The sequence below is a fragment of the Acinonyx jubatus genome, chromosome D3, assembly GCF_027475565.1.
Source record: "Acinonyx jubatus isolate Ajub_Pintada_27869175 chromosome D3, VMU_Ajub_asm_v1.0, whole genome shotgun sequence".
Taxonomy (NCBI): domain Eukaryota; kingdom Metazoa; phylum Chordata; class Mammalia; order Carnivora; family Felidae; genus Acinonyx; species Acinonyx jubatus.
This window is the reverse complement of record NC_069392.1, coordinates 45,073,133-45,088,338: the sequence shown is the minus strand read 5'-3', so window position 1 is coordinate 45,088,338 and position 15,206 is coordinate 45,073,133. Positions and strand designations below refer to the sequence as shown.

The 15,206-nt window shown below is 40.0% G+C and overlaps 1 protein-coding gene across 8 annotated transcripts in view; it reads right to left on the bottom strand.

Moving 5' to 3' along the window:
- Nucleotides 1-15,206, bottom strand: part of LAMA3 (laminin subunit alpha 3) — a 269,791-nt gene that overhangs the window by 46,121 nt on the left and 208,464 nt on the right. For all 8 annotated transcript variants that reach the window (XM_027068651.2, XM_027068653.2, XM_053206292.1 and 5 more), the window contains 7 exons: nt 11,333-11,439; nt 7,863-7,913; nt 6,823-6,974; nt 2,817-2,927; nt 2,583-2,694; nt 2,188-2,355; nt 727-923 (listed from right to left, as the gene is read on the bottom strand). In XM_027068651.2, the coding sequence (XP_026924452.2) occupies nt 727-923; nt 2,188-2,355; nt 2,583-2,694; nt 2,817-2,927; nt 6,823-6,974; nt 7,863-7,913; nt 11,333-11,439 (898 nt within the window). The remainder of the gene's footprint in view (nt 1-726; nt 924-2,187; nt 2,356-2,582; nt 2,695-2,816; nt 2,928-6,822; nt 6,975-7,862; nt 7,914-11,332; nt 11,440-15,206) is intronic.

The following is a 15,206-nucleotide window of genomic DNA, read 5'->3' as shown; positions in this document are numbered from 1 at the left end:
CCTTCCCTTGGTATCATCAGTGACTTCCAACAGCCGTCTAAAGAGGCTTTGGGAATTAAGCATATTGCCATCGACTAAGATATTATTTGTTTTCTTTGACAAGTTCTTCTTTTGGGAGGTCAATCCTACATTACTCCACTTTGATCTTACTGTCATTTAATAACGCCTCACATTTATGTTGCTGTTTCAGCATACAGTGTGCACCCCTGAAAAAATATACTGTAGAATCCCAAGCTCCAGATTCTGTCCCTGCAGCTCCTGCATGAGGCCTGTATTTTAATCTATTTCCTGTAAGATAATGGCTTAAAATGCCCTTATCAGTGATTATGATAATGATGTTTACACAGCTGACACAAAAAATCAGTTATTTAAAGCATATATTATATACTCTGATTTAATTATAACAATATTGGTTTAATTTCTCATCTACTTGGCAACATTATTCCTCCAGCACTCTGTCAGTCAGGGGCAGAACTAAAGCAATTTGCTCTGCTTTCTCTGTGGTTTAAGTTCACAATCTATTCTGGTGACTGGGGAGGAGGAATAACTTTGGTTTTGCATTTAATCCCTTACTCCTGTTTGATTAGCATCTGCCGTACAGACAGGTGTGCACAGGCTAGACATACAGACAGGTGCCTGGCTCTGCCGCTTTATTAATGATAAAGATCCCTGCCCCCCTCATCCTTGTCATTAAGAAAAGTATGCAGATTCTGACTGTGAACCCACCTTGACGGATTCCAAAGTCTTCTCGTTTTCTCGGTTGAGGCCAGTGGCCTGCTTTGCCTGGGCAGTTGCCTCTTGTAGTGCGGCCCGCAGATCACGGAGTTTGGCCTCGTACTCATTTAAAGAATCCCGTATGTTCTTGACAAGTGCACTGTTCTCCACTTGGTGGTTTTCCAGCCAGCTCCTTATCCGATTCAGCACTATAATACAACACATTTTTGTTTTTCACTTGAGAGAGGAGTACCTCTAAGCTAAGCTATAAAGTCTACAGAGGAAGAATGAAGTTTCTACTCATTTCATGGTTTTCCTTGAACTTGCAAGTGAATGGGAAAGGAAACTAACATTTATGGAGCACCTGCTTGGTTATGTGGGCACACAAAACCACATGAAAACAATGATAGCAGTCTCATGTTTCAGATACGCAAATGGAGAGCCCAAGAAATTAGTTGACCAATCCAATGTTGCATGACCAATCAGCCTTGGCACTTGAACAAGATCTGCAGAGGACAGAGCATGTGCTCCTAACACTGCTATTAACGCTACCAACTAACACTGCTACTAAATACTACTAACTGCAAACTAACCCTGTCTCCTCAGTCAAAAGCAAAGACTAATAATAAATTTAAACCATACAAATGCTAAAAGAAAACTGCTACCGTCTGCATATTAACCATTGACACATCATTTCACCGGAGAAGAAAGATCAGTATTTGAAAAAATACGCACCAGACTTCTATTTCTCACAGTTTTGAACTAATGAGGCATTTTTCCTAAGTAAAACCTTTAGAGATATTCTGTTAATTTCTACTACACCAGATTTTGGTTCCTGCAATAGTAGTGCTAATATCGATTTGTGATTCAAGACCCCTGTGCTGGTGGGGGTGGCCATTAAAAAAATGATACAATGAGAAAGTTGAATGGAGCTGAATGAAGAAAGAATAAAAATGCAGTTAATAAGGAAAAGGCAATACCAGTGCTGTTATCTTAGGAGAAGAACCTATTTTTTTTTCTTGCATGATGGTAAGATGCTATATTCTACAACCTCTTGGTAGCCTGGAGGAGCTACCCATTCTCACACCATGCTCTAAAAGTTGTGAACACCGGGGCGCCTGGGTGGCTCAGTTGGTTAAGTGTCGGACTTTGGCTCAGGTCACCATCTCACGGTTCGTGTGTTTGAGCCCCACATCGGGCTCTGTGCTGACAGCTCAGAGTCTGGAGTCTGCTTCAGATTCTGTGTCTTTCTCTCTGCCTCTCCCCTGTTCACACTCTGACTCTCTCTCTCTCTCTCTCTCTCTCAAAAATACATAATCATTAAAAAAAATTTTAATAAATAAAAAATAAAAGTCATATACGCTGAAATGACTAACCTAGCCACCTGTACTGGGGACCTGACATTGCACTTTGCACACTGTATTTCAAGCCCATTAGAATGGGTTGCATACAAGGATTTGGGAACATCCTTACGGAGCTGAGCATCTCTTTTTTCAGCTTCCGCTTCTCTCAGGTGCTTTCCAAAGTTGCGGCTCCGTAGCTCTGTCATCATGCGCTCTGCTTCAGCCAACTCTCTGGAAAAATCCCCTGATGGCACATTGTTTCCTTCCCCATCTGTCCCAGAGATCTGCTTCAAGAGAACTAGAAAATATCGAGTAGTTTATTAAACTGGGAATTCTGGACTCCAGTAGACTACTAAAAAAAAAAAAAAGGGGATTTTTATGGAAGGTTCATATTAGTTTTTCAGTATCATTATAGGATCTTTTTCATAATATTGAACTCTTAAGGAGAAATTCTTTCAGAGCATGGGGGCACAGAACAGGCTATGTAATAAAAAAAATATTTAATTGGATTGAGTAACTCCTTACTGTGCACATTCCGGATGACATTTTTAATCTTTGTGTCCAGCTCCTTTGTGCTTTGGGTTGTCCGATCAACATTGTTATGTAATGTTTGTGCTTTTCTAGAATTTATTTGAACCTATATGAAAAATAAATTGATTACTAACAAATTATGTTGATCCGGGGGTGCAGGGGGGGAAACTAACAATATTTTGAGGACAACAACAACAAAAAGTTAACGTTATTGACCTAACACATTACCTTTTCTTGCAAAGCTTCAAACTCTCGATTCAGATTACTCAGTTCTTTTTCCAGACCATCCATTTTTAATCCATGATTTGAAATGGCAGAACGGTAGTTGAGTAACTGATTCTGAAAGTAAAATGCAAAATTAATCTCACATTAGAGCAGAAACTTGGAGTAAGTCCTATCAATTTGGTAATCCCAGTGGTGATATGGAAAGATTCGTTTAGCAAGCCCGATGCTGGTCCACAGGAAATGATTTGGTTCTTTGAAATCAGCTACTTGAAGAATCTACTTTCTGATGTGAGTTGTGATATGGTTCTAAAATAAACTTATAACCGTGAAAAGACAAGAGATACTTTCCTTGAGTTAGTAACCGAACCTTACAGAAATGAGGATACCACTTACCCGATATCTTACTTTCCAGACTCTACAAAACGCTGTTGTTTTTAACCTATATTTAACATTGTAATACTAAAAGCAGTGCCTGAGGCTAATTTAGTGAAGGAACCATCAGATTCAAAGAATTTTTTAGCAGGAAGGGAACTGAGAGCTCATTTAATTGAATGCTGTAGAGATGATCATTGATTGCTTAAGGATCAGAATCCAGGTCCCCTGTTTTTTTGGATACTAAACAGTTTCCTTACTTTTAGAGGGTGACATTTCTGCACATCATCTCTAGAGTAGTGATTATTTTCAATTTTTTTGGGAAAAAAACTTGTTAATATCTTGAAGAAATTTACAGGAAAAAGCTATACTATCACCTCCTATTAACTTGCTATTACCTATACTATTAACTTGCATGTGACAGAGCCAGCACTGGGGGGAACAACACAGGCTTTACAGCTTAGGTCCAAACACTAGGTCTGCCGCTTTTGAGTATTATCTCCTTCATCAGCAAATTGGGGACTATCATATTAAGCTGCTGGGTTTTTTGATGATATTACCAAGTGTCACGTACATATGAACATTGAAAAATGCTGTTTTCCTTCTTACACTTCTTCTTAAGGAATTTTCACAGTGTATGTGTGATCTAGGAAGAAGACAGTTCTATTTTAATTTTAATACAGGAAAACTGAGGCATGTCATTCTATGGAGTGTTAGTAGAATACGTACAGTGAGTAAAGCATGGTCTTTGGAATTTGATCTTGGTTCGAGTCCTAGAACCTGCCATGTGTAAGCTGTGTGATAGTAGGCAAGTTACTTAGCTTTAACATACCTGTTAAATGAAAATAAGACTATTTTCCTTATAGGATTCTGTAAGACTTAAATAAAGCACTGAGCACAGAGCCTGGCACATAGGACAGGTACTGAAATGCTGGCTCCCTGCCCTTCATCGAAGAAGTGCAGGGTTGTATTCATGGCATCAGAGTAACTCCAGGGGCTTCTTTTTCTCTCAAGACATAATGGCTTTTTTCCTCTCTATATTAAGAGGCTGTAAATCATGGACTAAAATTTACCCTGATGGGATGAAAAAGAGCCATTTTTCTAGTATTATTTTTTGCTATATAAAGTTCACTCTTGAACAATACTGGTTTGAGCTGCCTGTGTCCACTTATACACGGATTTTTTTCAATAAATATGTAAGAAGATCTTTTGGAGATTTGCAACAATTTAAAACAAACTCACAGATGGACCATGTAACCTAGAAATACCAAAAAAAATTAGAAAACCTTAGGTATTATTGTAAGAATACAATATGTAATACATACACAAAATATGTGTTAACTATTTATGCTATTGGTAAGGCTCCTGGTCAACAGTAGCCTGTTAGGAGTCAAGAGTTATATGCAGATTTTCAACCGTGCAGGGGGTCAATGTCCCTAACCCCCATGTTGTTGAAGGGTCAACTGTGTACTCAGCTGTAAGCACTAATGGGTTTGGAATCAGCCCTCATTTTAACAGCACTTCTTAAACTTTCCCCAAAGCCTCTTTCACTATGTCCAATTTAGGGTTTATCTCCTCTACTGAATTCTTTTACTTCAATGAATAAATTTTTTTTTCATTTTCATAATTTTTAATTGAATATTTTCATATGTACCTCTTCTTGTTTGGTTTCTAGTGTTTTTAACAGTATTCTAATTTTTTGTTCCTTCTGTTGAATTGTTACTCTTCAAAGTAATTTTCAGATTGTCCCAATTTTAATTTTATCTAAAGGGAACTCATCTCTTAGTGGTTGCTTTTGCTGGATGTCTTTCGTATTGTTACTTGTCTCTTCCCAATGTTTGCAGGTAAATATTGCACACACACACCCGCAACTCCACTTCTGCCTGCACTCTCTGTGCCCTAACCAATGATCTTACGGTCATCGCCATTCCCACCCTGATCCTCTAGTCCAGAACCAGGTCTTATATTGGCAGCTTAGGACTTGCACACTATGGTCATGTTGAGGATATCACATTCCAGTACAGATCCTGGTTTGTGAATCATGTCCATCCAGGTCTTGGCTCATAAGGTTGTAGCTTTCCTAGTCTCTCATATACTCACTGCTCAACAATGAGCACTGGGCAGTTTCAAGATTGTTTTTCAGTCTCCATTCATAGGCAGAAATGCCCTCAGTTTCCTCTAGGGAGCCTGCCTCTGGCCCTGTGGGACTTTAGCCCTATTACTTATCCTCTTGGCCACCTTCTTTCCAAGCACACATAGAATATTCTCCTAGATGAACCATATTCTGGGCTATGAAACAAACTTCAACACATTTTTTAAAACTGGAGTCATAGAAAGTGTGCTCTTTGACCACAACAGAATTGTGTGAGAAATCAATAACAAGAAGTTATCTGGAAAATGCCCAGTTTGGAAATTAAACAACACATTTCTAAATATTCAGGGGTCAAAGACATGTCCCAAGGAAATTTGAAAATCCTTTGAATTGAATAAAAATGAAAACACAACAACTCAAAATGTGTGGAATACAGCTAAAGTAGTGCATTGGGGGAAATTCATAGCATTAAATGCTGATTTAGAAAAAGAGAAGTTTAAATCAGTAAGATAAGCTTTCATCTTAAGAAACTAGAAAATGAATAGCTAATTAAACCCAAAGAAAGCAGAAGGCAGAAAAAATATGAATAACAACAGAAATCAATGAAATTGAAAACAGAAAAACAATGGAGAAAATCAATAAAATAAGATCATTAAAACTGATAAACCTCTAGCCAGAATAATCAAGAAAAAAAGAGATGACATAAATTATCGATATCAAGAATGGATGAGAGGGTATTACTACAAATTTTTTAGGTATTAAAAGGATAATAAGAAAAACTATAAATAATTTTATGTCAATACATTTGAGAATTTAGATGAAATGAAAAAAGTATTTGAAAGGCACAAATTACCAAATATCACTCAAGAAGAAACATAACCCCAACAGTCCTATATCTATTTTTAAAGATTGAACTTATGGTTCATTTTTTTAAAAATCCCAAAATAAAAAATCTTCCAACATAGAAAACCCCAGGCCCAACATTTAGAGAATTCCACCATTTAGAGAATTAATACCAATTTAATACAAATCTGATTCTTTTGAATGCAAGATACTCAGCTAAGGGCTCTAGAAGAAAAATTAGCCCAGAATCATTCACTAAGTAAAGAATGTTCTTGGGGCTCTTGGGTGGCTCAGTTGGTTAAGCATTCAGCCTTGATCTCAGTTCAGGTCATGATCTCATGATTTGCAAGTTCAAGCCCCGCGTCGGGCTTCTGCACTGACAGAGTGAAACCTGCTTGGAATTCTGTCTCTCCTCTCTCTGCCCCTCCCCTGCTTGTGCTCTCTCTCTCTCTGTCTCACTCTCTCTCTTTCTCTCAAAATAAATAAATAAACTTTAAAAAAGAATGTTCACTTAGAGTATTAGTTTTGTATGTTCACTAGTATTTTCCACCAGTAAATATCTAGTCTTCATTTGGATCAGAAAAAGCGTTAAATGGAGTCAACCTCTCTGTCTCCTGCTTGAGGGGTATTCATTCATGCAGCACCTATACCCCAAGTATCGATTCTGGACCCAGCATTGTGCTGGGTGCATAGGGTATTTACCCTCAGGTCCTTGGTCTGGGTCTCCAAGTGCTTCATCTGTTCCAAAGTGCCGGTGCTGGCACTCAGGCCCTGCAGCTGAGACTTGACCAGGTGGAGCTCGTCACCCATGGTGGCCAGGTCATTCAAGAGCGTCATCACACAGCTGTCACAATCTGTAGAGGCCACAATCAAAGGCAAATGTGCCGTGGGCTGAAGCCACAAGAATGCAGACAGAATACGAGGGCTTAAAGCCCAGTTAATATGCACACAGATCATCACAGTCAAAAATCACAATCCTGGACTTCTCAGGGAGGGATGCAGATTCTACCCAAGAGAGATCTCTGGACAGGAAGCATTTTAAAAAGAAGCAGTGGAGTGGGGGAAATGGGTGAAATGGATCAAAAGGTACCAACTTCCAGTTATAAGATAAATAAGCCTTGGGGATGTAATGCACAACATGGTGACCATAGTTAACAACACTGTATTGTATATTTGAAAGCTGCTGAGACAGTCTGTCTTAAAAGCTCATTACTAGAAAAAAATTGTTAACTATGTGAGGTGATGGCTATTAACTTACTGTGATAACCATTTTGCAATATATACATACATCAAGTCATTACGTTGTGCACTTTTATACAATGCTGCACGTCAATTATATCTCAATAAAATTGGAAGAAATGGTGATTCTATGCAACTTGTTACTTATTTTGTGTGTGGAAAAATAATAATAAATAGCTTTTATTTACCGAGAGCTTGCTATTTGCCAGGAATTATGGTAAGATTTGTAAGCACTTCCCCAGCAACTCTGTGGGGTACATATAGTTATTATGTCCATTTTACAAACGATTAAACTGAGGCTTGGGGAAGTCAGGTCACTTGCCCAAGGTCATAAAGCTGTGAGTTAACAGAGGCTGGGCTTGACCCTAAGAAGTCCTCCCCCTACCGCCTCCCACCATGGCTTTCCCAACCTGGAAAGTGCACATCCCAGCACGAGGTTCACATATCTTAAACAAAACCTCACAGCTGGAGGCGGGGGGGGGGGGGGAGGGTTCTTTTCTCACCATCACATTCTTCTCCAGGGCTGCCATCTTTGGGCTCTTGGTCTATGCAGTCTGAAACAAGGAATAACCAAAGTAGATATTGTTATTCAACCTCCTCTTCATCTGCTTTTTAATTTGGCTTTCAGAAAAGCTAGTTTGAGAAGATTTTAGTCACCCAACTATCTGGCATCATTGGCTCTTCCCTTCTCCCTCTTTACCTGTGCCATCATTCAGGGAGCTTTCCCATCTCTTACCAGTCTTGCTGCAGGAACTTCTCTCGTGACGCCCCTGACTGTATATTCATTTTCTTCTCTATAAAAGGTCATGATATTCTTATCTAATTAAAACCCCCTAATCATTAGTGGTAAGGCTTTCTTCATTTGATAGTTTCCTACACAACTATTGACTTCTCTTCCAGTATCATTCAAGAACATTCAGTAGACATTGATTGAGCACCTTTGAGCATCTACGGCGTGCCTTGGCCTTGTGCCATATACAGGAAATACAAAGCTAGGAAGACAAAAATCCCTGCTGTCCTGTAGTTTACTGGCCCTCAGGGGAAGCAGATAAATCACACAACAGTGTGACAGATGCTGAGAGAGAGATATGCACACAATGTTAGTGGACCCACACTGCCAATTACCACAGATATGAGCTAGACTTTGAGGCTCTCAACTAGAGTAAGAGAAAACCTACTGGTCTTCCTTGGATGTTCTTTACTCTTTCCATTTCTACTCTTTTCCCCGCACCATGCATCTTTACAATGAAATGCCCTCTCCCTTCCCTCTAGAAAAAAAATCTAATTTCACCACAGGAAATCACAAAGCTTGACATTTTCCTAGACAAGCTACAAGGAGGCTTTCACATTTTGTCTTCTCAGCAGCAGGCAATATTCCACACTTTGTGTGTATATACATATACTTTAAACTACATTTAATTGTAACATAAATAATAGAAGTTCACTATGGAAAGTTTGGGAAAATCAGAAAATATAAAAACATCACCCTTGATCCCACCACTCAAAGACAATCAGCATCTCTTTTCTATATATTTGTAGACATTTTAATGTATCATATATAATCATGGGTTTTTCTTACTCATCTTTTTTTTTTTTTTTTTGAGAGACAGAGAGTGCACACATGCAAATGGGGTTAGGGTGGGGGTGGAAGGGGAGGAAGAGAGAGAGAGAGAGAGAGAGAGAGAGAGAGAGAGAGAGAATCTTAAGCAGGCACCACACTCAATATGGAGCCTGACACAGGGCTCAATCCCACAACCTGGGATCGTGACCTGAACGGAAATTAAGAGTCAGACACTTATCCAAATGAGTCACTCAGGCAGCCCACTCACCTTTTTTAAAAAATTACTCATTCTTAATGCTATGGATAGTTATGTCACTTTTATTTCCTCAATTAAGCTGTAAATTTCCTACGACCAGGAAACAGTTTTATTTTCTTCACAATCCCCCACAGCACTTTGAATAACCCAGGGAGGACTTGCCTCATGTGGGTGATTGATTTATCAGTGCAATTTTCTTAACAAGTTTTAATGTTGACCACCAAGGAATCTATACATTATTAATTAAAATAAAAAGAATGAAAAAGAGGGGGCAAAACCTCAGAGAAACAAAAAGTCTGATGCGTGAGTGTTTTCTTCCATTTGGGGAGCAAATAGTCACCATCCTTATGTCAGATTTCTTTGCTGCTGTTGTTATTAGAGTGGAAGAAAAAGATGGTTGTAAAGATAGTAATCTCATGAATATGCTGTGTGTGATGTTGAAGCTTCTCCTCAAATACCTCTCTTCACAGAACTCATGTTTTTCTAAAACAGTCTTTTTCATCTTTAAACACATGACACTTCTTCCTTAGGATGACTTAACGTAGACCTCCCTCTAGCTTCCATTCCTTGGGTTCTACTTCTTAGGCCACATAGAACAAACAGACCCTTCTCCCACACATCTATCAGCCTCTCAAATACATCCTTTCCAAGTCTTCTTTCCACTGTCCTGGCTTGTTAATCCTTCCTGTGACATGGTTCCAAGTTTTTTCAGGATCTCCACTTCTTCTGAACAAACCGTAGCTTGTCTATCGTCTTCTAGAGACAGAAGTCCGACATGAGGATTTACACGAGCAGCATGCCAGGGAACGGCAGACCACCTGGTGTTAGACTCTAGAACTCACTGAAGATTGTATGAGGTGTCCTAGGGGCCATATTACTCTCTTGAGCCATAATGAACTTGCTACTGAGTAAAGCCTTAGTCTTTTTCACTTGTTGCTACTAAGTCACATCTCACTTATCACACACTTATTTTTATGCCATTCAACTATAAGACCACGGGTTTATCCCTAACATAATGTTGTCTTAGAATCAGCCCATTATTCTAGGCTCTTGAGTCCCTTAAATATTCTAAATGTGCCGTAGGAGGCATTTTCTATCTTTCCCAACTTTGTGTCATGTGATAACTGGGTGGGCATGCCTTCTACATTCCCATTCAGGTCAAAAGTGTTGAACAAGATAGAGCCAAGGATTAAGGCGCAGCGCACGTCAGAAGATAGCTCATTCTGGACTGATAATAATCCATTTACTCTATATTCCTTTGGGAGCAGTCACTTGACCAGATCTAATCTATACATTCAGGGTGCAGTTCTTCATCTTGTCCATAACCGTAAGATTAGAGATTTTATCTAAGGTTTGGCATTACACTATATCTGTGATATTTTCTTGATAAATCACGTTAATATTCTCGGCTGAAGAAGGAAGAAAATCATCTTCCTTTTCCTTCCTTTTCCAAGTTGTTCCTAATGAACCCACACTTACTCCCAGTGATTCTTTTCCTTGGTATGTGAAATCCATCCCAGTTCTACCACCCACATCTCAGACATGGATGGATATTCAAGAAAGAATATGTTGATCTCCTCAGATACACACATGAAGAAAACTGATATGTTATAACCTTATAATGTCAAGGGAGATCTGAGCAAAATCACCAAATAGGAGCTGAGGTTATTTTGACTGCAATTACTTGACTTTTAAAAGCAATTTATCTTTTTAACAAAAGCCTACTTGAGGGGCACCTGGGTGGCTCGGTCAGTTAAGCAGCTGACTCTTGATTTTGGCTCAGGTCATGATCTCATGGTTCTGTGAGTTCAAGCCCCACAACTGGGCTCTATGCTCACAGTGAGGAGCTTGCTTCGGGTCCTCTGTCTCCCTCTCTCTCTGTCCCTTCCCTCACCGCTTCTTGCACTTCCTCTCTCAAAAATCAATAAATGTTAAAAAAAAATTAACATTAAAAAAAAAAAAGGCTATTTGAAGTAAGTTACTCACCAAACTGTATTCACCAAACCAAGTATTCACCAAGCCAAGCTGTGAAAATATCTGTTAGCTGGCATTGGGTATTGTGCTTCATGAAAATATTTACCTAGGTTCCTCCCCTGCTATTTTTATTAAAACCAGATTGATAAATGCAGGTTAACAAAGGTGTGAGTCCATCTTACCTCCCGTCAAGGGGTGACAACTGCCCAACTGGCCATTGTTGTTACAACTGCACGGCCGGCAGCTACCTCCAAGCTTCTGGGGGTTCCCGAAATACCCGGGTGCACACCTACCCAAAATAAAGAGAAAAAGGAGAAACACTCAAAGAACTCATCATTTGTTCCATCTGACATTTTCTCCACCCTTGAACTCTCCGTTTGAGATGTTGTCACCCTAAGTGGGGAAGGCTGCTTTGCAAGAATGAGTGTGTCTCAGTACAGATAGTTATGGCTTCGATGAGAACAGAGAAAGTAGGAGGCAGGCAGAGCTTGCTCCCTCCTCGTCGACACCAGGACGACAAAATCCTCAGTTACCCCTGTCGATGAATGGCAGATGAACAAAATGCACACAGAAGCCAATGGTTCGACCATTAATGGAAGTCAGGGGTGGATCAGCTTTATGCAAGAGTTATGTTCCTGAAGATACCACACAATTAAATATTGCTTAATTTCTGGCTAATTTCCTCAAAGAAAAATTTAAAGTAAAACTCATAGAATTTCAAATTTGCTTATCAATGGGGATTTTATTAATATTGCCTACTGAACTGTTTCAAGCCTGCATAATTCCCATTTGCACTAATTGCTACAGGGCTGTATTTAATGAGCCTAAACAATGGAGGGCAGTTACAACACCTACTCTCTTGGCTGAGAGCCTTTATTATTCTAGATAATTTGGTGATGAGAACTCCATTCCTTATTTAAGTTAAAAAACACTTCCTTGATTCTGAGTTTCTATTTAAAACACAAACAAACAACAAAACAGACACAATGTTTTTGGAATTGGGAGGTAAACTAAAATATTTCTATTAGCAAAGTTCCATTCTTATGCTAGCCCCCCCCCCCCCCAAATTGTCATTAACTCAGTGTCTGTGTGTGGTGTCTTCTCTTCCATGGAATTGATAGAATCAAGAAAATGTGGTATTTGGCTCTCCCCCAAATTTAAGCTTTGCATCATGGAACTGTTAGGTAATTTATATAGACTTTGCCAATGGGTGCAAAGGACACAGGCTTTATCAGGAAGACCTGGCTGGATCCCTGCCTCCATGCTATGTAACCTTGGCCTATTATCTTAACCCTTCAAGCTTCAGTTTCTTCATCTATGTCTCCCTTGGAAGTGTAAACTCGGGGCACTTGGGTGGCTCAGTTGGTTAAGCATTTGACTTCGGCTCAGGTCATGATGTCCTGGGTTCATGAGTTCTAGCCCTGCGTTGGGCTCTGTGCTGACAGCTCAGACCCTGGAGCCTGCTTCCGATTCCTTGTCTCCCTCTCTCTCTGCCCCTCCCCCACTCACACTCTGTCTCTGTCTCTCAAAAATAAATAAACATTGGAAACAAAATTAAAAAAAAAGAAAACTCCACAAAGGCATGGATTCTTTGGCTGATACATCCCTGCACATGGGAGAGTGCCTGGGCCCATAATAGGTGCCAGATAAGTATATGCAGAATGAATAAGTGAATAATTGCACTATTAATACCTATTTTGATCAATGAATGAGATAAAAAATAATGTAGTGAAGAATCTAATACAATGCCTGCACATAATAGACACTCAATAAAAGTTAGCTACCATTTTCAGACATGATGAAACATGCATATATATATATATATATATATATATATATATATACACACACACAAATATATATACACACACACACATATACACATCTATGTATAACTGGCATAATTTGGAATTATTACATTTCAGAAAGTGGGTAGGAAGCAGAAATCCCATGCCTTCCTTAATTATCAAGAAGGTTACTACACTGAGGTGCTTTGTCTAAGTCCACTAACCATCTTGTCATAGGCTTTACTTTATGTGACTGGCCCCATATTCTACTTAACAAACCATGCTATAGGCAAAAGACCTATGTTTTAAATACTTTATTTTTAGATGTGTCACCTATATCTAAATTTTCCATGTAAAAGATGCATAATTACAAAACACTTTATATTAAAGTCACATAAATATTTAGGAAGTTAGATTCCACGTCTTCCTTATTCTTGCAAAAAGTGTTAGTGACTGATTACAGAAATGACCGGTACCCTTCTTCTCGTTTTAAGCTGGTGTCCAAACACAATGCACTGAAGTAAAACTTCCTGATTTCATAGATGACGGTGGTACAAGAAAAAAGAGCAGAGAACATGTTTGTCCTCTATGGCTCGGAGAAGCCGAGGGAGAAATGTGGCCCAGGGCACGCACGGTTATGAGCTGGGAAGCCTTTCCTACCCCCTCCTTCAGATTGGCTGTTCCCTCTTCCGCCCAGCAGGCTCCTGCTTATGTTTTTACTCTTCACCCTATATTGTCCTTGTAGCTACCACTGCATAGCTAATGACTAGCGCTGGCTTGATGCCTGGCACAAAGGGGGGTCCCCAATAAATGTTGAACAAATTAAAAAATTTGACATTCATACGGCATTTACTTGTGAACAAGTTCTTCAAAAAAAATTAAGAAACTATAGTTTGCTTTCCTGAGACAGCAAACAACAGACATAAGCTGTGAGAACTGTTAATTAAGAATTTCTCTTTTCAAATCTGCTGCTTGCCAACCGGATGTCTCAGCCGGTCTGTTGCTGTTTTCTGCATCATTGTTTGTGAAGAACCATGAGGAGGATCGCACTAGGATGCCTCTCCCAGGTGGGAGTCTCAAGCTTTCACACCACAGAGCCCGGAAGAACGTTCCCGAAGCCCGTTCTACCCACCCGTCCTTCCCATCTCAGTATAGCTGCCCCTTCCTCCCTCACCCCTCAGGGGCAGTTGGATGCTCCTCCCCTGCAGCCTGGGGACCCAGTTATGTCTTGGTCACTATTTTAACGGCTGGTTTGTGTGTCTGTCCACCACTAGACTGTAAAACCCTGAGGGCAGAGTCTGGGCTCCAGCTGCTAATGTGTCCCTAGCGCTTAGCCCAGTGCCAGGCATATACTAGGGTCTCGATACATTTTTCATTGAAAGAAAGAATGAATAATAGATGTGAGGCAACCGTGGGCAAGGTTCCTTTTGCTGAAATGGAAAACAGAAGAACCTTGAAATTGCATCTTTTTACCACCAGACAGTGCCCTGCCCCTTAGCTGACGCTCAGTGATCCCATAATGAGGCAGTCCGCACCTTCCTCCCAGGCAAATAGCCTCGAGGTCCTTGGGTTTTCTTGGGTAACTTCCCTGATTGAGCCACCCTCCAGCCCCACGTCATCCCTTAGGCCCACTAGACCCACGTAGGTCCCACCCTGTCTGTCAAATGTCTCAGATAACCCCTGCCTTCCTGTGAAAACCAAATTAATTTTTGTTTTGTTTTGTTTTGAAATCTTATAAAACTCTTCTAAAGTTTATCCAGGAAAATAGTATGCCAGAATGGCCAAGGAAAACATTTTAAGGGTTATGAGGAGAGCCTTGCTCAACCAACTACCTAAAGGCATTTTATACTTTCAGAAATGATAACGGCACAAAGACTGAACGAAATGTATGGAAACGACTCTAAGTTTGTACATAAACTTTGTAAATGCACATTCATCTTTCGTGAATTCAACTAAATGTACTTGGCAATAGAGAGAGAGGTGGGGGAGAGAAAAAGAGTGACAGCACGAGAGGCACAGAGGGAAAAACAGCTGGAATGTCTGTCCCCATTCACTCAGTGAGCACACAGCCTGCAGTGAGTGTGACAGTGTGACATGAAGGATGTGAATCTGCCAGTCCCCTAATGAGTCTGCTTTCCTTATGCCTCCCCTAGTGTGCACGTCTGACTCTACTGAGTGTGGCTCTGGGATGTACCCAAATACTATGTGTATTTCATGCAATGTGGGCCCTGGATTATGGGGATGGAATACTGGGATAGTGTGAGTTTCT